At 59.6% G+C, this 24,213-nt stretch overlaps 1 protein-coding gene across 21 annotated transcripts in view; it reads right to left on the reverse strand.

The window, feature by feature from the left end:
* The window catches only part of NCOR2 (nuclear receptor corepressor 2), a 313,102-nt gene that overhangs the window by 29,684 nt on the left and 259,205 nt on the right, over positions 1 to 24,213 (reverse strand). For 16 of the 21 annotated variants that reach the window (XM_072953425.1, XM_072953430.1, XM_072953434.1 and 13 more), the window contains 5 exons: positions 17,099 to 17,246; positions 13,994 to 14,044; positions 12,303 to 12,933; positions 5,378 to 5,498; positions 4,187 to 4,358 (listed from right to left, as the gene is read on the reverse strand). In XM_072953425.1, coding sequence (XP_072809526.1) covers positions 4,187 to 4,358; positions 5,378 to 5,498; positions 12,303 to 12,933; positions 13,994 to 14,044; positions 17,099 to 17,246 — 1,123 coding nt within the window. The remainder of the gene's footprint in view (positions 1 to 4,186; positions 4,359 to 5,377; positions 5,499 to 12,302; positions 12,934 to 13,993; positions 14,045 to 17,098; positions 17,247 to 24,213) is intronic. The other 5 variants (XM_072953435.1, XM_072953444.1, XM_072953443.1 and 2 more) reach the window with 2 other exon arrangements.

Consider the following 24,213-nt stretch of genomic DNA (forward strand, 5'->3'; position numbering starts at 1 on the left):
GGGCACTGCTCTGACCCCTGTGATGTCCCGCCAACCATGAGTATGCCTTGGGGGTCGGCTGGAGGTTCTCGGTGGCCGGATTCCAGCACCAGAAACTCCACAGGCACTCACCAGGCACCAGGTGAGCAAGGGGCCTGGACAAATCTCCAAACTGGGGGGTGGCAAATGGTGGCACGGGGCCCACCCACCACCCACTATCTTGTATGTATGCTTGGACTGGAACATGGTCACGTCCACCCATTTATTTATCATCTGTAACAAAGCCGAGTCGTTGCAACAGAGACCGTCCGGCCCACAAAGCCGGAGACACGTGCCACCTGGCCCTGTGCAGAGGGGGCCTGCCGACCTCTTCACGGCGACGGAGGTCAGAGGGTTTGCTGAGACGCGTGTACGTGCGCTCTGGCAGGCGTGGCCAGGCCCAGATGCCCAGGATGACAGCACGCACACGTCAGCCTGTCTGCTGAGCACGTACCACATCCAGGCACCCGGCTGCGTATGTCAGCAGTGTGAACTCAGCGAGCCTCCTCATAGACTCAGAAGGAAGCGTGCCCAGGCCCACTGTGCAGAGCGGGCGCTGAGGGCTGGACACGCTGACGGACTTATCTAAGGTCACCAGCAAATATTTGGCCAAGTCAGGATTTGACCCCTGACCTCCTGGCTGCTGCAGCTGCAGATAACACGACAACAGCAGAGGGTGATGCTCTCGGGGAGCCTCCCAAGGGGGTCCAACTAAGCTTTCTGCGTGGACTGACTGGTTTGTCCTTGCAATACCCAACGGCGAGCTGACCGTGATTATCCCTGTTTTGCAGATGGGAACACCGAGGCTCAGAGAGGCAAAGTCACTTGGTCAAAGGCCCCCAGCCAGCAAGCAAGAGCTCTGAGCCCGGGTAGATGGGCTGCAGGCCGTGACCTTAACCTTGGCAGTGCACAGTGACCACAGCAAGAGGAGCAACGCTTGGCCCTGGATTCCCAGGCCTGGGGATGGCCTGCACACAGGGCCAAAGGCCAGGTGCCTTCAGTCTTCTCCCGCAGGCCTCTTACCCTGCTGAAATCTGTCCTAAGCTGATCTGAAATCTGTCTCTCCCTTGAGAGTTGGAGTCAAGCTGGAGGACGGACTGGGGGGTGGGGGGTGATAACTGGCTGACAACAACTTGAGAACGCCAGGGCTGGGATGGGAATGGCAGGTGGGGGCCACCCCTTGGGCCACCTCCAGATGACAGGGGGAGGCTCTGAAGGCCCGCCAGGGCGAGGCGGGAGGGCGTCAGCACTGCGGTGGCGCCTGCTGTGGGAACCCCGGGTGGGAAGCAAGCACGTGTGCCGCACACTCCCCCGGGACAGGCTGAGCCCCCCACGCCCCCTGCCTGTGCCTGGTGAAGTGGGCAGCTCCCAGGAAGGGGTCACAGATGCAGGGAGTGACTCGGGGTGGGGAGCCCCTAACGGAGGTGCCCCCACAGGGCTGACACTGGGCTCAGAAGTTCCATCAACACCCTGGACCTCACTCACCCAGCTCCCCGACCCTGTGCACACCAGGGCTGCTCTCTCCAGCTCAGCTCTGGCTACGGTGGGTGGGGGTGGGAGCAGGGGATGGCTCCGGTGCTGGAAGCAAAACCTGGGGCTGGGCCAGGCTGGGCAGGTGGCCGAGAGCCTGGAGAGACAACCTGTTCCTCCAGCTGGGCCCGGGAAGCCCAGGGGACAGGCAGGGTGGAGCTGCTCCACACAGGAGCCAGGCGGCAGGGGAGGCTGCTGAGACACCAGGGAGGTAGCGTTGGGTGTCAAGTTCACATAAGTGCCTTGGGTGCTGAGCCGCAAGCCAGACTGTGGCGCCCGATGCCAAGAGCACCGTCTCCTGTCCAGGAAGCAGGGCGGCCCTCCTCCACACCAACGGGCAGAATGCCAGACTCAGAAACCACTGGTGGTGGCTCACTTTCTCCCAGGACGGGGCCTGCGACCCGTCCCCGCAGGCCCTGTCCAGCCCTGGGTGGTGCCCAGCCACCCAAGTGCAGCCCAGCCTGGCTCAGACCTGGCACAGGCCAAGGCTGTCTGGGCCCCTGACATCGCCACGCAGCTACTCGCCCTGGGCTGCTGCCCTGGACCTGGACCTGGACCTGGAGCCAGACTCCATGTCGCACACTGCACTCCCTCCCAGAGAGCCCCACCTCCATCGTGGGGAGTCCCAGTCCCGGCATGGGTGGCCGGCAAGGTCCCAGGAGAAGGCAGACATCCTGCTTTAAAACCCACACTGGGTTCATCAGCAGGTCCCACTGGCTTTGCCTCTGAAACAAAAATCCCAGTGCCCCCCTCCCACCTCCATGGTCACCCAAACAATCCAGGCTGCCACTGTCACCAGCCTCCTCCACCTGCCCACAACTCCCTGTAGCCCTTTCTCCTCAACAGAGACTAGGGAGAGAGATCTTTCCAAATTATAAATCAGATTACCTGACTTCCTCACCCCTCACCACACACACACACACACAAGCACCCTTAAAATTTCTCCAGCAAAGGCTTTTTTCCTGCATCCAAGACAGAAATCCCCACAGTGCCATGGCCTATGAGGTCCTACACAATCTAGTCCCCCATTTCCCTGCCCAACCTCCTGGCCTACCCCCTCCCCAGCCACAATGACCTCCTGGCAGCTCTGCAAACACACCATGCTTGTTCCCACCCCAGGGCCTTAGCACATGCTGTCCCCCGTGTCTGGAATGCCCTTCCTCCAGATCTGCCCATGACTGCCTTCTCCTCTTCACAGAGAGCCCTTCCCCAAGCCCACCATCACTCGCGCTGTTTTATCTTCTGTTGCGTGAACTGCTCTAAAGTCATCTTGCTTCCTTACATGTTCCCTTGCTCAACATCCTTCTCACTCACAAAAAAGACCAGCTCCCTGGAGCAGGGACATCCCCCCGCTCACTGCCGAACCCCCATTGCCCAGCACCAGGCTTGGCAATTGTAGGTGTTCAACAAATGTCCTGGCCCTGTGGCCACAAGCCAGCCTGCGCGCTGGCCAGGACGCACTCCCGCCTGTGTGGGGGGCGCCTGAGTCTTCCCGCAGCAGGTGAAGGTGGCTGTGGCGGGGGCTGATTAGACGGGGCGTGTCCGGCAGCCTGCGTCACCTGGGGGAAGTATGGAGCCGTCCTCCTTCAGGGACAGCCCTGCTCTTGGTCCTCAGACAGGCACACAGCACCGCCCTCAAGAAGGCCCGTGGACGAGGGCCAACCTGGCTTTCTGCAGAAGGTGGGATGCTATACCAAAGGCTGGTGGGGCGGTGGCACAGGCAGCCTTGGTCGCCTGAGCCTGTCCCTGATCAGGGAGGGTGGGCTGGGGTTCTGCTGCCCTCAGACCCAGAGAGCAGCCCACAGGAGCCTGGGCTAGCCCCGCACGGGGGAGCCTCTGGGGGGTCCGCCCCCCAGTGCCTGTGATGTGCCAATGGCACCTGCAGCATGCCAGGCTGACCTGGGATGGGTGCCCCTTTGGGACTCAGGCTTGAGACTTCGTGGGTCCGGGAGGAGTAGGGCAGAGACAGAAGATCCAGAGAACAAGAAACTATGCCCCACCTGTCTCCTGACCTTGAGCTTCACGTGGGGACAATAAAGCACGCCCTGGGCAGTTGCTACAGCACAGCTGCTCGGGGGAATCACCCCACTGGCTCCCCAGTGAACCCAGTGGCCTCAGCCTGGAATAAGGTCAGGGAGAAACCTGGAGGGGGTGGCGCTTCCTGCCCAGGACCCAGAGTTGTTGCCAGCTGGCGCCAAGCCTCATCCATGGTTCTAGAAGCTCACATGTGGACTGAATCCCATGGAACCAGAGGCTGAGCCACAGACATGCTTTTGTGCCTGCACGATGCTTTCGAAAATTATGAGAAGTTGACAATGTGAGGAACTAGAAGATTTCCCATGAAAAGATAGGTTTTTAGCTTCTCTGGAAGACCAACCCCAGGCCTGTATTGCCACATGGTGGACTCTTGGTTGAGGCCAATATGTGGCCCACTTTAGAAAGAATGTGAGTTCTCCAATTTGCCACACTCCCCTCGTTTCCCTACTGCCTCACTCCCACGTGCTTCACGCATTTCTTGGCCTGCCCAGCCACTGCAGGCTTGGAGTTTGCAGCAGCTGCTCCACACGCACTAGCGTCCCTCATGGCCGCCATCTGCCCTCCCTCCCTCATTCTCGCTCAGCCACTGAGACACACTTACCCTCCTTCTCGGCAGGAGGCGCAGGACTCCTACTCTTGCCTCGAGGGCTGTTGCTGGGCTGCTGGGAGGTGCTGCTCTCCGGCTGCAGGTGCTGCGGTGGCGGTGGGGCGGGGGGGGCTGGCTTCGGGGGAGCCGTGTCCTCCCGGGGGGGCTCGTGGACTTTGGTGACCTGCTGAGGGAAGCAGGGAGAAGTGGGCATCTTTCTAGGCCATCCACAGGTCACAGGGATCAGGGAAAGCCTTCCAGGCCCCCTGCACTTGCCAGCCTGGAAACGGAGGCCAGGGAGAGGCAGGGACATGCCCAAGGGCACACAGCTTGAGGGCCAGGAGGGAGGGCTCTGCACAAAGTGTACGGGGTACACCCGCCACCCCAGCTGCCTGCCAGTGGATAGCAGCGCCCCCGTTCCCCTCCCCACCAGCCCTCTCCCCCTACCCAGATCTCTCTGGGTCTTGGAGAGATCGGGGCTGACAAACGGGACTGTGCCTGGGGAGCGGGCAGCACAGCCCGGCTCGCCCTGTGCCCCTCGCTCACAAAGCCCTGTTCGGCTCACTCCCTTAGCCCGAGGCCCCCCAGCGGCCGTAGGAAGCCCAGGCCGGCCTCCTCAGGGAGGGACAGTGTTGGCAATGACTGAGCTATCACGAGGAAGGGCACCTCTGAGGGTCTTCCTGCTTGGCCTGGAGAATCTTCCAGCCCCAGCCCCCGACAATCACTCCACAAAGGGCCTCATGTTAACTGATGGCCACCCCTCCTTCCCTGAGATATTGTGACAGCGGGGGGACATCCTGCCTTCGCACAGCCCAGTGCCTGGTCTGGGGAGCTCATGGAAGCCCTCGGCGGGCGGGGACGGTGTGGTGAGAGCAGCCAGGCTGGCTCTAGGGGCCTCAGAGGGCAGCCGGGAGGCCAGAAGGGACAAGGCCCGCAGGCCGGTTTGTCCAGGCCCCGCCCGGCACGCCTGCCAGCTCCCGGAGCAGCTCCCGCCTCGCCTCCGTGTGGATTTCTCCAGGAAACAGGAGGCGCCGGGAAGAGCGCAGCTGCAGGTGCTGGGCACCCCCACCCTGAGCGGCGCACCCGCCCTGGCCTGCGCTCGGCCTGATTTACTGTCCCCCCACTAGGAAGTGAAGGTCACAGGGGCTCAGGGGTGGCTGCCTGGCTCGGCGGGAGTCCCAGGGCACGGGAAGGCCGGGCACTCACAATCGGGGGGATGGCAGCCGCCCGCTGCTTCAGCTGCTTCAAGTCCAGTGGCTTCTGGGGCGAGGCATTGGTCCTGGCGTCGCTGGTGGGGGTGAGGAGGCTGGGCCGTGGCGACAGCAGCCTGAGGGGAAGATCAGCGTCAGGCCCACAGGCTCACAGCCTCTCCTGGCTCCAGCCTGGGTGATGGGACTGGAGGGACTGCCAGAGGGGACACCGACGACACCCAGGGTCACCAGGAGACCTGGGGGCAGGGGCGGGATCCATCCCAGGATGCCTCCCTCCCTCCCTGCCTTGGTCCACGCAGGCCCCACTTCCACCCTGGCCTGGATCACACGCTCCCTAGAGACAGCCCAAGGCAAAGGAAGTCCCAGAGAGCCCACACTCCGGGCTGCCAGAAAGCCAAAGAGTCAACCAGATTAAGGTCTGCTGAGCTTAAGAGATTCAAAGAGATTATTCATCACCCAAATATGAGAGCCTCAGGTGCCAGGGCGGGGCCTGAGGCATGGCGCTAAGCGGACTCTGCTTACTGGAGACAGGAGTCGGGGAGCCCACCCACTCAACCAGGATACTCCACTAACTGGAGTCTTGCTTGCACACTGTTTCCTGAGGAGCTAAAGCCGGTGGGTGCAGGCTTTGGGTGGAGGGGCCAGTCAGTGGTCACGCTGCCCGCCCATTTGCCCTAAGTGTGACTGGTGCTGAGCCGGGCCTACAGGTGCCTTGTCCCCAAAGCAAGCATGTCTGTCTGCTGCCAACACGCAGAACAGCGCGGTGCACCTGCACAGGGTGCATGGGAGGGCTGAAACATGGCAGGATGCCCGAGACATGGCTACTCCAGTGCAAGGCTGCAGTGTCTGGGGCGCCCTGGGGTGTGTCTCCAGAGCTGTTCATAGGTGTCGCCTCCTTCAGGAAGTCCTCAGGGATTTCCAGGACAGGGCACAGTGCCCTGCTGCAATCCCCATCTGGCTCCCCAGCTCCATGAGGAGCTGGGTCTGCCCCAGCCTCAGAATCCCTCGCCCACCCACCGGGGCTGCCTGGTTCCTGTCCAGCTCTGGACTCCCCGCAGCAACCTGCACCTGCTGAACACATAGCAAATCTGGTGCTGTGCTTGGGGCACATGGAGAACAAGAATCCTCCAAGTGTTTCCTTGCAGGGCGCCAGAGCCGGCTAGGTGATCAACAGTGCACACAAAGGCATCAGCCGTGGGCTGGAATTCAGCCAGAGGGCAAAAACGCAGGCCAGGTCCCCAAAGCCAGAGGGTCCTGCCGGCACGGCCCCCACTGTGCTGTGACCATCCTGGCTGACACCACATGCAGACTGGGAGTCACAGCCACTGCCTCCAGGTAAGATCCGTGACAACCAGGATACAGCTCACACCACCGAGTGCCAGTGGCCGGACGCCCAGAGACAAGCAGAACTTGGCTCCTTCCTGCAGGTGGAGCGGGGCCGACTCGTGACATGCAGCCTAGGTGCCCCCTGCTCCCTGCGGTGGCGGGACCACAGCCTGTGACCAGTCAGTCCCGCAGGCGCTAACCTTCTGCCCGCATCTGCCACACGCTCAGCTGAGCGGAGACAGACACGGTGACACCACGGCGTGCAGGTGGGTCGGGCGCAGAGGTCATCCTGACTTCTCCACGCTCAGCTGGCTCCAGCTCCTCCCGACTCCGCTCACCCTCCCTCCCGCCCTCACCTCTCCTGCTCACACTCCAAGGACCACCGGAGGCCTCTCCAGCAGTGGCTGCCCGCTTGCTCCCCGGGACACAGGCCCCGCCCCACTTCGCCCTCCAACCTCGGGCCAAGGCACCCTGACCAGGTCCAAGGACCAAAGTTATCGCCAGGCCTGGCGTTTCTGTCACCAAACCCGGCCTCCCCACACCGCCTGTTTAAACCAACCTGCCTTTATGAACTTAAGTCTAAAGTGAATACGCTGCAGCCACTTTGGAAAACACGCCGGTCCTTCCTCAGGAGGAGAATCTGAGTTACCAAGAGGACCTGGCAATTCCATTGCTGGGTGTAGATCCGAGAGGATGAAAACACACATCCACATGAACACTCGTTCACTAAAGCTCCTAGCAGCCACTGTTCTTAAGAGCCAAAGAGTGGAAACAATTCAAATGTCCAAAAACAGATGACTGGATAAACAAAATGTGGCCTGTCCATACAATGGAATATTACTCAGCCATGGAAGCATGAAGTGCTAACCCAGGCTACGACATGGATGAACCTCGAAACTTGACGCTGAGTGCAAGAAGCCAGTTGCAAAAGGCTGCAGACCACATGACTCCATTCACATGAAATTCCCAGAACAGGAAAATCCACAGACACGGAAGGCAGATTGCGGTTGCCAGGGCCTGAGAGCTGTGGGGTGAGGAGCGCTGCTAATGGGCACGGGGTTTCTTTTCGAGGTAACAACAATGTTCTGGAATTAAACAGTGGTGACGATCACACAGCTCTATGAATGTACTAAAAACCACTGACCTGTACACTTTGATGGCTGAATTGCATGGTTTGTGAATTATGCCTCAATAAAACTGCTACGAGGAAAAGATAAAGAATATACTATTTGCTAGCCATGAAATCAAGGGTTTGATGTATTAACTGCATTGTTTCCAAGAACAATAAAGTAGTAACATTAAATGTTATTTGTTGTATAAAATACTTCAAAACGCAGATTTTAAAGTCAAAATATAAACTTTCATATCTGTGTAAACATAATTTTGTAGGGACAGAAAGTAAGTTTTTATACTACACATGAAAAACAAAGTGTGTCCACTCTGTCAACAAACCAGGGCCTTCCACCCAGGCCCGTGTCCTGCCTTGTTTCCCTGTGGCTCCCTGTCCAGGCAGGGGGCAGGCAGATTGGAGGGGAGGGGAGCAGGGGTTGCCCCTCAGATGCTCTCAGCAGGCACCAGCTGGGGGATGCGCACAGAGCTCCAGACGCCTCTTTCCTGAGTCCACTCCCCCACCAGCCCCAGCAGGAGCTCAGTGGGACTGCGACCATGGGCACAGCACTTCACAGTTTACGAGATGACAGTCTGACCTCTCACTGTAAACAGAACAGCATCAAAGAACAAGGGGCTGTGCAGATCCTCAACAAGCCCAAGGGTCCTGAGACCCTCGAGGCAGAGGGAAGACGCCTGGTGCTCACGTGATCCCCCAGCCTCCCCTCGCCCGGTGGGCGAGCATGGCCTCTGAGCCCTCCTCACAGCAGCGCCCTCCCTTCGGTCTCTTTCCTTTGTTTTCTTGGAAGACAGGGCTCTTATTTTCCTCTCTGGAGGCCCAGGCAGGGCAGGGCAGCAGGGGCTCTCGGAGACTGGCACCACGCACGTGACCTGGGACAGGCGGGGGAAGCCAGCAACTTGTCTGGAAGCAGCCAGGGCCCTGCCCCACCTACCCAACCCTGTATTTCAGGGCTCTGGCTCCTGGTTCATAGCCCACCTTCGGCCATATGACTTAACCAACTGTGCCTCACTCGGTTTCCTCATCTGTAAAATGGGCATGAGAACAGCTGCTCCCTCCGAGGACTGTTCTCTGGGTGGAATGAGGGAAGCACATGAAGCACTGAGAACAGCGCCTGGTGCTGAGTGGGTCAGGAGTCTTCCCATCACTGTGGCTCTTCTTCCCACCCTGGAAGACCAGGGCTGGGGGAGGTGGGCAACAGGGACCTCTGGGCCTATGACACTTTGCCGCCCCCTCTCTGCTGACACCCCCACCAGCTTCCTTATTATCAGTGATCTCAGGCTAGGAAGGCAGGATCATGAACAGAGTCCACACAGACACGGTCATGCTGCTTTGTGACCCCAGGATAAAAACTCTACTCCTCACCTTGTCCCCCAGGGCCCTGTGGAACCAGGTCCCTGCTCACCTCTGTGACCCCCTCGCCTGCCCTCTCCTCTTCCCCTTACTGGCTTCACTCTCTGCCACAGGTCTCTTAGCTGTCTACTGAACATAAGCTCACGGGGCCACAGGCCCTTTGCACTGGCTGTTCCTTCTGTTGGTTTTCCCTCCATGTGTCACACTACATGCTCTGATCATCCTTCAATGTCACCTCCTCAGACAGGCCTCCCTGACTGCCCCTCGCATCCCCCCCACTTGCTGCTCCCCCAATCTCCCCATCATCCAGTTACCATGTGAGCATACCCTTTATTCCATTACCGTTCCAGTTCTGTACTAGCTACTCTCACCAAAATACAAGCTCCCTGGAGCCAGGACCTTGTCTGTCCTTGAGCTCAGAATGGTGCCTGGAGCACAATGGTGACCAGTCAATCATTTATGGAATAAAGAAATAAAGGAAAAATTGCTGTTACGTTCTTTCAAAGTTCCAGGGGTCAGTGGAAGAAGCCACATTCCAGCCTCCTCTTGGAGTGACCTTTGGGGGTTCTTGAAGCAACTCCAAAGGAGGGCAGCAAATTCTTCATCAAGCACCTACTATGGGCCTGGTACCAGGCTGGTTCACAACTCCATTATCCTCACAAGAAGCCCATAAGCAGGGATACCTACACCCATCTTACAGATGAAAAAACTGAGGCCCAGGGGAAGGGACTTTCCGAAGGTGCCCAGGCACCTTTTCTGGGAAGCAGAACAGGCAGCGGCAAGCAAGCTCAAAGCTCTGCTATCAAAGCCACTATCTCTGGCCGTGGGCCAAGAAAACTCCCAGGCAGAACTGCCTGGCAGAAAGAGACGCAGAGTGAAAGCAGGATGTGATTTTCTCTCCCAGAGCCATCCGGGCTCGGGCCAGAATGAGATGCATCTTGCGTCTGTCCAGGGACGCCCAGTTCACTGCGCTGGGGCTGCCAGGCGGGAAGGAGGGCTGCGGGCAGGTGGCCAGGACCTGGGGTCGTCGGGGGGGGGCCCCGGTCCCGACGGCCCCTCTGGGAGGCGCTGGCTGCCAGGGCGTGCTCTGACGCATCTCGCCTGCGTCCTCCGGCGCCCGCCTGGCCCTGTGCGGCGCGGCCGGGGTGGGGGTGGGGGGTGGCGGCCTGCCAGCCAGGAAGAGGTCAGGAGGCTGGCCTGAGTCCAGCCTCGCCCTGAGGGCGGGGGACTGGCCTCGGTCACACAGGGCGTGACAAGCCAGGTGTCCTGACTCTCAGCCCAGGGCTCCAGCTCCCAAGGGATCGAATGCTGGCTGTTCAGGCAGGAAGAGCAGACGGAAGCCAGACCCAGCTGGGGGAGGGAAGGACGCGTCCCTGGGTGGGGCTGTTCGGGGAGGGGAGACCTCAGGCTTGGCCCGAGAGGTCCGGGGGGCTGTCGGGATCCAGCCAACTGTCCAAGCTCTCCAGCCCAGGCAGGCCTTATGCACCCAAAACAGACTCCAGGAGGCTGCTTATCAGCGTGGCTGCCCCATGAGCTCAGCACTCTTGCCACTAAGCGCAGAAACATGTGTTTCCATGACTCCGTCCCACAAGCCAGCAGGGGAGGGTGGGGAGTACCCGCCCTGACCCCATTACCCAGACCCTGGCCCAGGGCCCTCCCGGCAGACCAAACCTCCGTGAGCAGTTTTCTGAGCTGCGCCCACTGGGCAGGAGGCTCAGGACCTCTATGGTCTCAGAACCCCAATGGCCAGGGCTTTGCTGATCAAAGGGCCACCCACCAGACCCACTATTTCTCACACGAACAGGGTGAGGTTCCTGCCAAGACCCCAGGACGCAGGAGGCAGAGGAGACGTGTCTTCCCGGCTTTTGGGGAACACGCAGAGACCCAGGGAGCTCTGACTGGGTCTGATATTCACATGAAATGTTCTAGAACTTGCCATTTTCACATGCCCCAAGGTGAATCATGGGGCAGAGGAAACGGCTCCCAGTGAACACGTCGGATTTGTAAGTCAGATTTTCCTCCCTCTCGCGTTGCCCAGAACTTTTCCGAGAGACGTGAGAGAGAAAACAGACTGCACTGTTTTTAGTCAAAATAAAAATGACCGGCCTGCCTCACTAGAACACAGTTCTTCAAGCCGCCCGGACATGAGCAGGAGCGGGTCCCCACGGCTCTGCCCTTGGCTGCCCACGTTCAACCCTAACTTTGGTGCTGGCTGGCGGCCTTGGGGACCCTCCCCCTTTGACCCAGCCACGGCCACCTCTCAATCTGTACCCCTGTGCCTCGCTGGTCCCTGTTAAATCTTCCACACACGTAGCCGGCAGGTTTCAGAGCCTGAGACACACTCCAGCTCTCTTCGGCACAAGCTCTGGAGGTCTTCTCATTGCCCACCCAGCCCGAGGGGCCCCACGAGGGGGGCTGGACGGCTGGCCCTGCCTCTTCCCACCCTGCCCACTACTCGCAACTCCACTCCGTGCCTGAATCACGCAGGCACTTAGCACTTGCTGTTCCCCCTGTGCAGAGGGTAGAACTGTGTCCCCCAAAATACATTCAAGTCCTAATAGCCAGGTACCCGTGAAAGCGAACTTTTTCTGGAAATGGGCTCTTTGCAAATGTGATCAAGTTAAGATGAGGTCCTAATCCAATCACCGGAAATACGGGCACACCGACACACAGGGAAAAGGGCAAGTGCCCACGGAGTGGCGTGTCTGCAGGCCAAGGATGGCTGGCACCACCAGACTCTGGAGGAGGCAGGAAAGAGCCTCCCTCAGAACCTTCAGAGGGAGTGGCCCTGCTGACGCCCTGGTTTTGGAGGGGTCCTTTGTGGTGGCAGCCGTGGGACACTAATCTGGGCTGCCCGGCACACTGTCTCCCTCACTGTCCCTGTGGCTCCCCACTTCCCCAACCAGGCTCAGCTCTGAGGCCACCTCTGACACTGCCCTCTCCCAGCACGGAACTCTGGAGTCCCAGCTGCTCCATGCTGGCCTCTCTACGTTGGCCACGTGCTCTGATGGCAGGCATGGAACTGTCTCATACATGCTGTCTTGGTATACAGATGGTGCTCAGCAAGTGCTCGCAGAACGGGAAGACAAAAGCCGCCCCCTGGCCGCCTGCTCACCTGTTCTTGTCGCCACCCTCAGGCTCGTCCACCTCGTCGGCGCTGCAGGTGGCACTGGAGTCACTGTCCTGGGGGGCGCCAGGGCCCTTGGCTGCGGGGCCTTTGCCCCCAGGGCCGCTGCCCTCCTTCTTCTCCACCTTGAGCACCCCCTCGGGCGCAGCCTCGGTGCTGGCCTCTGTGGCCCCCTTGACCCTGTCCGGCCCCTCCTCAGCCGCCTCCTCCTTGCACTCGCTCTTGACAGGCTCCCCGGGGGGCGCCTCGCCCGGCTCCTCCGTCTTGCCCGCGCCCACCTCTGCGGACAGCTCCTGGGCCGCAGGGGGCTTCTGCTCCTCGCCCTCCTCGGCCGAGGGGGCGGTGGGCTCTTCCTCCTTCTCCTCCTTGGGGACCACAGGAGGGGGTGCGGTGGGCGATGCGGGTGCCGCTGGGGGCGTGGGTGGGCCAGCGGCTTCGGGGGCTGGGGCGGGCTCGGTGGGGGCCGGGGCCTCCTCGGGCGGAGGGCTGGGAGGCTCGGGAGGCGGCCCACCAGCTCCGGGGTTGGGCGGGGGCTTGGGCCCATTCTGTCCCGTGTCCTTGGTGGCCTCAGTGCGGGGCGACGGGATGCTCTCGGTGTCGGAGCTGTTGTTGACGGTGGCTGCGGGGGAGAGCGAAGACGGGGTGAGCAGTGCCAGGGGCTCGGGGCGAGGCCTTCCTCACAGCACCCCCACTGCCCTGAATGTGCACCCCGGTTCTGGGCAGGAGCTCAGGGTGGCGTGGCCCCATCACCTGACACCAAACAGGCTCAAGCCTGCCCGGCCCTTTCCCAGTGCCCCGTCCTCTCGCCACCTTCTCCACATGCTGACCCTGGGGCCCAACAACCTTCTTCACTTTCAACCCCCAGGATTGCTGCAGGAGCAGCCAGCACCCCCAGCAGAGCAGGCTGAGGGAGGCCGGGGCTGCAGGCCTTTGCTCTGGGGTCTTCACATTCTCATCTGAGCTGCAGCCTGGCTCTGCCCCAGCTGGCAGCCTGGCTGTGGTAACCTCCCAGCCTTGCTTTCCCCATCTGTAGAGCAGGCAGAGCAGCTCCCACCCCACACGGGTGTGACAGCACAGGGTGACACCTGGTATCTTCTCTGTCACCATCATCACATGATGACAAAATGGGCCCAGTGTACTCAGAGGAGCCCACGGGGAAAGGGCCCACATCGACTGTATCCCCGACTGGTACCCACAGGATTGCTACACAGCAGGTGCACAGTAGGTGTTGACTGAGTGACTAAATGTATGTGCAGATGAAGGGGAGGAGGCCTTGGCTCCAGGCCTCGCTCTTTAGCCTTAACAACCACTCCTGTCACTTCTCCGAGTTTCAATTTTCCTCATTTTCTACAAAATGGGGACCTCTGAAACCCTCTTCCCCTACACTTGCTGTTGGAGAAATCAAACTGGGTAAGAGTCATGGCTGAAAACACTGGTAGAAATCAACAAAGCAGCTGAGTTGAGCATACTGATCTGCAGGAACGAGCCAGGGAAGAGCATGGGGAACAGACACTGCACTGAGAAGGGGGACAGAGGCAGCAGCAGCACAAACGGCGGTGCTCACAAGGAGAGGCGTGCCCGCAGAAGGGGTTCCTCATAGAGGACAGGTGAGCGTGGGATGCCCCCCGCCCCAGCCTGGCCCTACCCCGGTCCCCCAGGCCAGTTGGCCACATTCGTACCTGGGCCACTGCATTCCCCTCTGGGTACCTCGTTCCCAGAGGCGTGTAAGGCTGGAAGGAAGTGAGAGAAGGGTTAGAGCGAGGTGGCATGAGAAGCAGTGTGGTAGGGTGGAGGTTTGAGGCCACGGGGGCAGGGCCAGCAAAAGGGCCTAGGGCCCAGCAGGCAGCAGGGAGGACCTACAGCCCTGTCCCCAGAGCCCTCACCCCTGAACACTCCTGAGTGTCCTAGGACAAGCCACCGGCCTCCTCTGGTTCCCGGCTCCCAGGTCCGGGGGTGGGGGGGCTGCTGGTCTCAGAGGGGGACAGGGCTGGGGGAAGAGGTCTTTGGGGCTGCCCACCTCCTCTCACCCCTCAGAGAGCCAGGCCAGCAGGGGCTGCAGGCGCCCTGCACAAACGATTCCTTCAGCCTTCACTGCCCAGACCCCCGGCCTCTCCCGTTTCTCGCCTCCCTTCACGGCCCAGAGCAGAGGCCACCCCTTCCAGAATAACAGTCCCAACAACAGCAATGCAGGGCTTGCTCTGTGGGGGTCGGGCTCCAGGCAGAGCTCTGCACACACACGTCTAATCCTCAGCAACCTCTAAGCTGGGGACAACCGCCGCTCTCCACTGCGTATGAGGAAACAGAGAGGTTGAGTCACTTGCCCAAGGCCACACTGCATGGGGGCAGGAGAGGGCCAACCCCAGCATCCTGCGTCCCTAACCACAGGTTCCTGCCCCTGCCTGCTGCCTGCGGCAATGTCACTCCCTCCTTTCACGTCATCAGACCTCAGGATGAAGGAGGCCGGCTCCGAGGTCCCTTGGACCTCCGTGTTCATCTACAAAATGGGCAGTTTGCGCCTGGCTCTCTCCCTTACTGAGGCTTGTGTCCAAAGGGGGCTCTCAGGAGTGAGGGTGCACCGAAGCGCCAGAGGGCTGTGAAGACTCTGATGGCTGGCCCACCCCCAAAATGCTTCTCACTCAGTACATCCAAGTGGGGCCCAAGAACCAGTACTTGTGACAAGATTGAATCCTGGTCCCCAAACAGGCCAGCTGGTTACCTTGGGTGACCTCTCTGGGCCTTGGCATCCTCATCTGTGAACGGGGTGATGACAGCTCCCGTGCCATCAGGCCGTCGTGACAATAAAGGGAAAACTCAAGGCTGCTGCTCTCACTACGACCACGACCTTTACTGGAGACACTGCCAGGCCAAACGGATCACTCCTCCCTCCCCTGGATTCATCTCCAGCCTGGAGGCAACAAGGTACCGGCCGCCTGCCCCCTGCAGGGGTCTGTGGGGCTTTGGTTCTAGAAGGTTCCACCGGGGTGTCCTCAGGCCCTCACTCAGAACCCATGCCACCTCCCTTATCCGGCTTGCATGATGGGGTTACAGAGGGAACGCTGGCTGGACTGGCAGATTCCAAGTCTACCAGGTACACGACTCTGTGTGAGTGATCCCCCCCCACCCCCAAGCCTGGGTCTCCTCATCTGTAAGTCACCTTCGGGCAGGACCTTCTGAACTCCTGCCCTCCATCTGCTTAGAGCCACCACATGGTCACAGAAGCCTCAGCTCCAGCCAGACCAGCTCTCCCCCTCCCCACAACCAGCAGAGAACGTCCCTCCCTGACCGCTGACGGTGTGTGTGACCCCTACGGGGGACGGGGGGCTCACTACACACAGCTCTTACTGGGCAGCGTCGGTTCTGGTTTTAACACTGAGCCACAGTCTGGCTTCCTTGCACTTTCCCACCGTGCCTGCATCCTGCCCACACGCACAGCTGGGGGACATTTAAAGAGGAAACGGGCTCTGCTCCCTACGCTCCCTTCTCCTGGCTCCAGACCCAGGACCCAGGATGCGAGGACCACGGGGGTCCACAGGGTCACTGGTCAAGCCTCCGGCCAACCTGGGCTACAGGGACCCAGGCCGACGAGCAGGCCAGACTCCGCACCCCAGGGCCATCCCCAGCTTACGACAACCGTAACCAAAAGGCCGGATGCTCCACTTTCAGCCAGGAAGCAGGAGTCAGGCTGCTGAATACACTACAGGCTGGTACGGCTTGAATTTATCTGCAGGCCTCGCTCACAGAGCCAGGAGGTGGCTGGCACCTCCCTTCGCCATGTTGGCAGAAGTTCAGGAGTTTAAACGTAGAGACAGACAGACAGATAGGAGCAACAGGAAGGAACCCCGGGCAGGGGCAGGGGCAGGGAAGAGAAGGTTCCATTCAAGAATTGAGGGCCCCGCTGGGGCAGCTCTGGCCAGGAAGACGGCAGAAGGTGAGGCAGAGACGTTCGGCTAAGCACAGACTGGGGTCTTCAGGGGCGTCATGCCGGGGGCAGGTGCAGACCAGGGAGAGGGGTGGGGGCCAAAGGCAGGCTAATTATTGAGCGCGAGCCCGGCGTGGGGCAGTCTGGTGCCCTTCCCGAGTCCACGCTCACTACACAGCGAGCGCTTTATATGGGGGCTGGGCCCTGAAGTCAGGGACCATCTCGTGCGGTCAAACTCCTCCTGTGAGCGGTGGCCAAAACCGCCAGTGCAATTCCGGTGACTGATTTTCGCTCATGCCTCAGCAGCCCTCGCCTGGTGGGAGAATTCATCTAAGATCCAGGCAGACGACGCATCTGTGTGAAACCTGGGGGGGCCCCGAGCCTCAGGGCCCCCGGAGAGAAACCCGGGGCCCGTGTAATTCCTCATCCAGGCGGGACACTTGGGAGTCAAATGAAGCGCGATGATACTTTGGGATGTTTATTGACCAACAGTATTGGTTCTACTTACGCTGGCTGCCTTGTAAAGTAATCATAAATAGCTCAGGTCAAAACACTATTTTCAAGAACAATTTCTTTTTTCTCTAAAATGGGACACCAGGTGTGCTGGCAAGACAGGCGCCACTAGGGCTACAAGTGTCCTGAATGCATATGGTCACCAAGCACGAGACTGAACGCACGGTGGGTCAGGATGACTGAATGGACAAGTGTCTGGCAGGCATCGAGAGGCCGATGGCCATCACTTGTTGCCACCATCACTGTTGTCACCACAGTCACCATCACCATCTCCGGCATCATCACCATCTTCACTAACATCATCCCCATCCCCGTCCAGCACCCCCTCGGGGCAGTCCAGGCCCACCCTCACCTTCTGCCTCCTCCGCCATTTCCTCCTCGTTCCCGCTCACGCCCGACGCCTCCATCTCCTCATCCTCCACCACGGGCGGGAAGGCGGCCTCCTCGCTGGCAGCGGCCGGGGCTTTCTTCTTCTTCCTCCGTGCGTTCCTCTCCTTCTCCTAGAGGAAGGGACAGCGGTGGGTCAGGGCCAGGGCTGTCAACCCAGGGACTCCCCGTGCCTCAGGCCTGCACAGCCGCGAGGGACAATGATCCCAGCCACGTGGCCCCGAGGTCACCTCTGCCCCTTTGTGCAGCCAGACCTGCCAGTGGCTATTTTTACCCAGAGCTTCATTCTTCCATCATGTCCCAGATACACCTGGGGAGCAGCCAGGCCTATAGGCTATCCGGACATCCTTCCGAAACAGGTGAGGAATTTCTGCCTCTGCCTGGAGGCCCCCCGTGATTGCTCTAGCCCCACTGACTGTCCTCGCCAGAGCAGTGACCACACCCCCTAGAGGACACCGTGCCAGGCCCAGTCAGTACATTGGAGCGAATGACTGAGTGAAGCTTTTCTTTGTAGTCTCATCTGCCCCAGCTGAGCCCCGGGGGACAGGCTAGCTTGGGCAGCTCATCATTTCACTCCAGGAGTCTTTCCAGGGCACCTCTTGTGGGCCAGGCACCGCACCAGGGGCCGAGAACCCACAGCGAACAAGGCAGACAGGGTCTCTGCCCCACAGGCTGTCTATTTGGGGAGATGGGTAACCGACACATCAACTGCAAAGAAGAAAGACTTCCAGGTGGGGACAGGGTTGCAGAGGGGGACAGACAGGGTGGGGCAAGAGCTTCTCAGAGGAGGTGACATCTGAGCCGAAATCCTGGGTTGGGAGAAAGAGCTGGCAGGCAAGGCTCTGGATCAGAGTGGTCCAGGTGGAGGGAACTGCAAGTACAGAGGCCTGGAGGTGGAACCAGCTGGGTTTGTTCGAGGAACAGAAAGGAGGCCCTCACTGAGCAGCCTTTCACTTCCTCCCACACTGTGCCCCAAACCCCAGAAGCCCAGCTCCCCATGCATGGAGAAAGGCACCCACCCCAGCTTGGGCACAAACATAAGTTCTCCATAACAGCTCCCATCTTTGCACCTCACGGGGCCAGGCGCTCTAGGAGGGCATCTCTTCATTGCCATAGTGAGCCAAACGGAGGCTCAGAAAGTGTTTGTTGATTGACTTACCGAGTAACTGAATGAGCAGCATCTGGGGCTTGAATGCACAGTCGGCAGAGGTAGGGTACGAGTGGAGGCAGTGTGCTGGGGGGGTCTCAGGTGACCAGGGACCCTCAGGGAAGTGGACTGGCCCCTAAGAGGGGACCCACCCCAATAGAGCTGGTGTGACAGGAGGAGTCACAACCTGAGCCCTTCGGGGTCTCTGAGGAAGGAGATGGAACCTACAACACTCCTGGACACATCAACAGCTCTCACTGAAGCCCACCACACAGGGTGGACTAGTGTCCTCCCAGAATTCATGTCCACCTGCACCTCAGAAGGTGACCTTATTTGGAAATGAGCTCTTTGCAGATGTAATTAGGTATGATGAGGTCATACAACATTAGGGTGGACCCTAAATCCAATGTAACTGGTGTTCTTAGAAGAAAAGGGAAATTTGGACAGAAAACGCCCAGGGGGGTGATGCATCCACAAGCCAAGGCATGTCGAGGACTGCGGCCACACCAGAAGCTGGGAGAGCAGGGCAGACCACCCCCCGAAGCCTTTAGGAGGAGCACAGCCCTGCCCACACCTTAATTTCAAACTTCCAGCCTCTAGGATTGCAAGAGGATAAATTTCTATTGTTTTAAGCCACCCAGTTTGTCGCATCTTGTTGCAGGAAACAGGAAGCTAAAGCACCTCCCCTCTGCCAATCCCCCGGCCCCTGTGTGTGTGAAAACGCACACAGCCCACTCTCGGGGCAAATGCCCTGTCACCTCCAGGCGCCAGCAGGCCCTGCTCAGCCGGCCCTGCACCGTGCAGGGCTGGGAACAGACCTGGGGGATCCCGAAGCCCCAGATCCCGGGAATGGGGTTACTTCCTGTCCTGTCTTCTTCCTGAGCAAACGAGGGGTCCTCGGAGCGCGGCTGCTCCAAATTCAGGGAGGAGAAGGGAAGTGTCCGTTTGCCCGTTAGTCACAGTTTCCGTCACCAGCACTCAGCCAGGCCACAGCCCCACCCTGCCGAGTGTCCACCGGGTCGCTGCAGGAACGCCCAGCTCCGCCGTACGCACATTCCCAGGCGCAGACCTGCCCCACGCCCCGAGATTCTCTCTCAGAGGTGCAAGAAAGTTGTGGGACGTGCGGGTTCTGTAGGTGCGGCCAAGGGCTCCCTTCTTCCCCAATCTATTTTTAGCAGACGGAGACTCACTGGAGCACTTGGGGCTGGGGAAGCGGGTGATCAGTTGCCCAGGGATGGGGAGCAGCGCTTGAAGCCTCGCAGGGAACAGGGGCTCCTGTGGGCCTGGCCGGGATGCACATCCTCCTGGGAACCCCAGGCCTCTCTGACCCAGTGGCCCAGGCCACGTTGGGCCAGGCGGGGCGAGTATGTCAACACTGGAGTGCCCCCAGCGCCGGGTCTGAGAGGCTGGGACTTGGGGAGTATCCCAGGATTCATACCAAATCCTTCCACACGTGGCCCCGAGCCCCAGAACCAGGAGGTGTGTGTACAACAGGAGACGCCGGAGATACTGGTGTTAGTAATCACAGCTGTATTTGTTAACTACCTACTCTGTGCTAAGCATTCTCTACTTATTAATTCACTGGATAAGCACATCTACTCTGCAAATCAGAACATACTGCTCCCCACTTCAAACTCACCAGGGGTCCCCAGAACCCCTTGATATAAAACCCCAACTCCTCCTCCGTTCACACGGCTCAGCATGATCTAGAGACGGACCCCACCCACCTCTCCAGCTTGCTCATTCTCCTTGGTCTGCTACAAACACACTGGCCTTGGGCAAACACACCAATGCCCCGGCCACAGGGCGTCTGCACCGTTTGTGCCTCTGGCTGGACATCCTTCTCCCACATACCATGTGATTCACGTCCTCACCTCGATCAGGGCTGAACTCATACAACACCTCCTCAGAGAGGTCTTCCCTGATTACCCTGCCAGGATCAGCTAATCTTCGGTCCCCATCAATCACTTTGTACTATATCTCTCATCTTATCTTCACACCACAACCGGAAATTATCTGGGTGTTAATTTGTTTCTCAAACTAGAACTAACTCCTCAATGGCCGGCATCTTCATCTGTCTGTTCTCGGCTGTATTCCCAGCACACCTGGAACAGTGCCTGGCACAAAAAGGCACTCTGAAATTACTTTAGGTGCATGAATCCCACAGAGACTTTGGCTCAGAGAGGAAAAGACACTTTCCCAAGATCACACAGCTTGTGAGTCAAGAAGCGCAGACATCAGTGTAGGTCAGGTTCTACCATCTCTCGGCAGCCTCAGATGGAAGAGGCAGCAGAGGAAAACAAGGCCAGGCGGGGCCTGGGCTGAGACTGACGGAGATGGAGAAGCACGGAGGCCGAGCCCCAGGGCCTGGATTCACAGATGGGAGAAAAGGGTAACCTTCGGCCACCAGGAGGAGGAGAGAAACCTCGGAGAAGCCACGGGTGCCAAATGTTACATAACTCTGGGAGACGCTCCGCCTGCCCACCCGATCTCCCTTCCTGCTGACGTCGCCTGCGGCTGTGCTCAGGCCAGGCCTGGTGCAAGGCAGGAGGGGACTCCCGCTGACCCTCTGCCTTCCCCACTCCTTCCTGCACTGGCCAAGGGTGATACGTCTTTCTGAGCTCCAGACGGGGCCTGGCCAGCAGCCAGAGGTGGCTGCCACAGCTTCAGGATTCAAGAGGACCTGTCTCCCTCCTGGGGACGGCAGGGTGTGGGGCAGATCTTGTGAGGCCTGCTTGCATTCTCTGGTGACAGGGAACTTACCCCCACACCACGGGTGACCACTGTCAAGATGGATGGACCAGGCTGAGTCCCCACATCACTCACCGCGCTTTCTCTGCAGCCTTCCACTGAGTCTGCTCTTACGTGGGCAGCAGGGAAGGAGGACCAACCCCATGCTCCCCAACAGCCCTCTTTCATCAACAGGCGATCAGCCCACGTCCAGTAGCACAGGGACGGGCGCATGGAGGGAAGCCGGGCTCCTACAGACCCCGCTCTGGTCTCGCCAGGCTCCACTGCCCTCTGGCCTCAGCATCCTCACATGAAGAACAGGGGCAACGGTGGCGACCTCAGAGATGTGGAGAGGGACCCAAGCCGGCCCCCAGGGTTCCCCAGCTATTCACGCCTCCTCCTTAGGCTGCCAGCGATGCCACCCACCCGCCAGCACGTTCAGGGTCTGGGGACAAGAAGGGCGACTGTCTCTATCAGCTCCCGCTACGTTTCACTCCGACCAGCACATCAGCCTAGAGCCCGGCCTCCACTGGGTCGTCCCTCGGCTCACAAACCTTCGATGGCTCCCGCTGTCCATTAAAGAAAGATCCAGCTCCTAAGGCCGGCAAGAACCCCCACCCACACGTATACCCCAGGGCACCTGCCGCTGCTTCCCTGGCATACAGTAGGTTCAATAAAGGCTTGCTGAGTATCCGATGAGGATAACATCCAACACTTACTGAGCACCTATGGAGGGCAGGCCTGGCCCCTTGGGAGCAGGAAAGCCTCACAGCAACCCTGCAAGAGGGCCCAGGTCTTACCTCCACTTACAGAGGCAGCCGAGGCCGAGCGCCGAGGCTGGGAACCGCAGGCGGCGGTCCGGAGGCCGCCAAGCTGGGGAGTGAGCCCTCTAGCCCAGAGCCCGACTCCGTATCATCCTGCTAGGCTGCCCCTTTGAATGAATGAATCAATCAATCTCAATCAACTGATCGATCGCTCGGGCAATCCAGGAGCAGACACATTCTATACTCAATTAACAACCAAGGGAGACATGACACCCAGCCACCAGGCGGCCACGGGCACACCACCACTGCCAGCACGGCCGCCACCACCTGTGCCACCGAAACCGTGGCTCTCACTTCGAGGCGTTCGAGGCGCGCCAGGCTCGCTTCTAAGCATTTCACACCCGTTCACTCAGATCATCCCCACAACAGCCATTTGAGGTAGGCATCATCCCCATTTCATAAGTGGGGAAACCAAGGCACAGAGAGAACAAGGCACTTGCCCGAAGTCACATAGCTAGGAAGTGGTAGAATCTGGATTTGAACCCATATCTCTTAGGCCCAGAGTCCCTGCTATGCCTGTCCCTGCACACACTATTCAGGAGAGCACTTCAAATGCCCTTGAGAAGAAAAGGGGGTCAGTGGCTTCAAAATAAAACAATAATGATGCTGCTACCACTACCTGCAGTCAGAGCAGTGAAGCCCCACGGAGCACTCCCCTCGGCAGGTGCTCAGCCCCTTCTTCACCTGAGTTCTTGGGGGAAGCGCTATCATCTCCCCACTTCACAGATGAGGAGACTGAGGCTCATGGGGTAGAGTCATACAAGTGCCAGGTTGTGAAGCTGGGGCTTGACTCTACTTTTGCCCCTGAGCCCAAGCCCCATCATCCACCTTGCTGGGGTCTCTGGTTCTCCAGCCCACCTTCTCAAGTTCTGGGGTCCCAAGCAATGCAGTAGGGCCGTGCCCCAAGGAAACCTGGAAAGTGAGGCCGTGGGGCCAGCAGGCTGTGAGAGGAGACACCTGTAACCCAATAGCCTGGGCAAAGCGGGCTGGTGTGTGGGCACCAACTGGGCAGGGAATGGGAGGAGGAGAAGGGGAGAGGCAGGGAGGATGAGGTCAGGGGGAGGAGGGGAGGGAGCAGGAAGATCTTTTTTCCCCTTGGGCAATGCTCACTGCCAGTTAATCCTGAGCTGGCATATACAGGCCAACATCCCACCCCCTCAACCACCACTGCCACCGAGCTGGACCCTCTCCGCGCTAGGAGATTTCAGCAGGTGTTAAAGATAGGTGCTCCTCACCCCCAGCCCTCACTGAGTCTTCCTCCCTGCAGAAACCAGAGTCCTGGAAAATCTAGAAAAAAGCACAGCTCCTTGTGTACAAAGGAGCACCACCTGACACTCCAGGAGCACCGAGAGCCAACTGAGCAGCCAGGGGGCAGGTGCAGGAGGCGTGGCCCAAGCTGACAGGACAGGGGCCCGACCGAACAAAGCCCGAGGGTCGGCCTCAGCTCTGACCACAGGAGCACGGAACAGCGTCCCCCTCGGGCCTAGAATGCTCAGGGGGCTGTGAAGGGGTGTCCTTAAATTCTGCACAGCACTCAAGGAGACTTCCAAGAGGGGGATGCTGTCCCTGGTCCGTCCATCCAGCTGTGTGACCTCTCGGCAGCCTGTCACCCTCTCTGGACCAAGGCAGGCTGTGCAGAGGAGTAATTCAGCCTCCCAGGACAGGCTGCACAGACTTCAAACCCAGCGCAGGCAGCCCGGCTGGGGAGGCCTGGGGGTGGAGAGCTCTGAGTCCCCTCCTGTACCTTCATGTCTGCTGGGAACCACACAGCCTACTGACTCATGTTGTTCCGTCAAACCCCAAGTCAGCTGTTTTGAGCCAGCCGAGCCTCAGTTTCCCCAGATCGGAAATGGTGACAAGGCTAGGCATGTCACCAGTGTGCCCCAAAGTGGGGGAGGGATGGGGGAGGAGGGAGAGAGAGAGAGGAAGAGAAAGAAAGAAGGAAAGAAAGGAAGGAAGGAAGGAAGAAAGAAAGAAAGAGAAAGAAAGGGGCCACCATCAAATGGCCCTCGCTTCCAGCAACAGCTGTGGAGGAAGCAGCCTCTCCGCCGAGACCATTTACACTCTCAGTGAGGCGAGCCCGCCCCTTCTGTGCTCCTGGGTGAGGGAGAGGTCCGGGCCTCTTCTCAAGTCCCCCGGAGGCCAGGGCTGGGCTGGCTGCTCCCTGACCTGTCCATTCCTCCCCCAGGGGTGGCCCTGCGACTGGGAGTTCAAACAGGGTGGGGGAGGCTCTGACTTCGGGTTCATCTGCCTCTGGGTCTTCATTCCAATGTGCTGACAGCCCCAAATCCCTGGTGAGTCAGTGCCTGACCCACCTCGTTCCTTCCTCCATGCCCCCAGAGGAGTCTGACCGAGGAGGGCTGGAGGGGGAGGCGGGGA

The sequence above is a fragment of the Vicugna pacos genome, chromosome 32 (assembly GCF_048564905.1).
Source record: "Vicugna pacos chromosome 32, VicPac4, whole genome shotgun sequence".
Classification (NCBI taxonomy): domain Eukaryota; kingdom Metazoa; phylum Chordata; class Mammalia; order Artiodactyla; family Camelidae; genus Vicugna; species Vicugna pacos.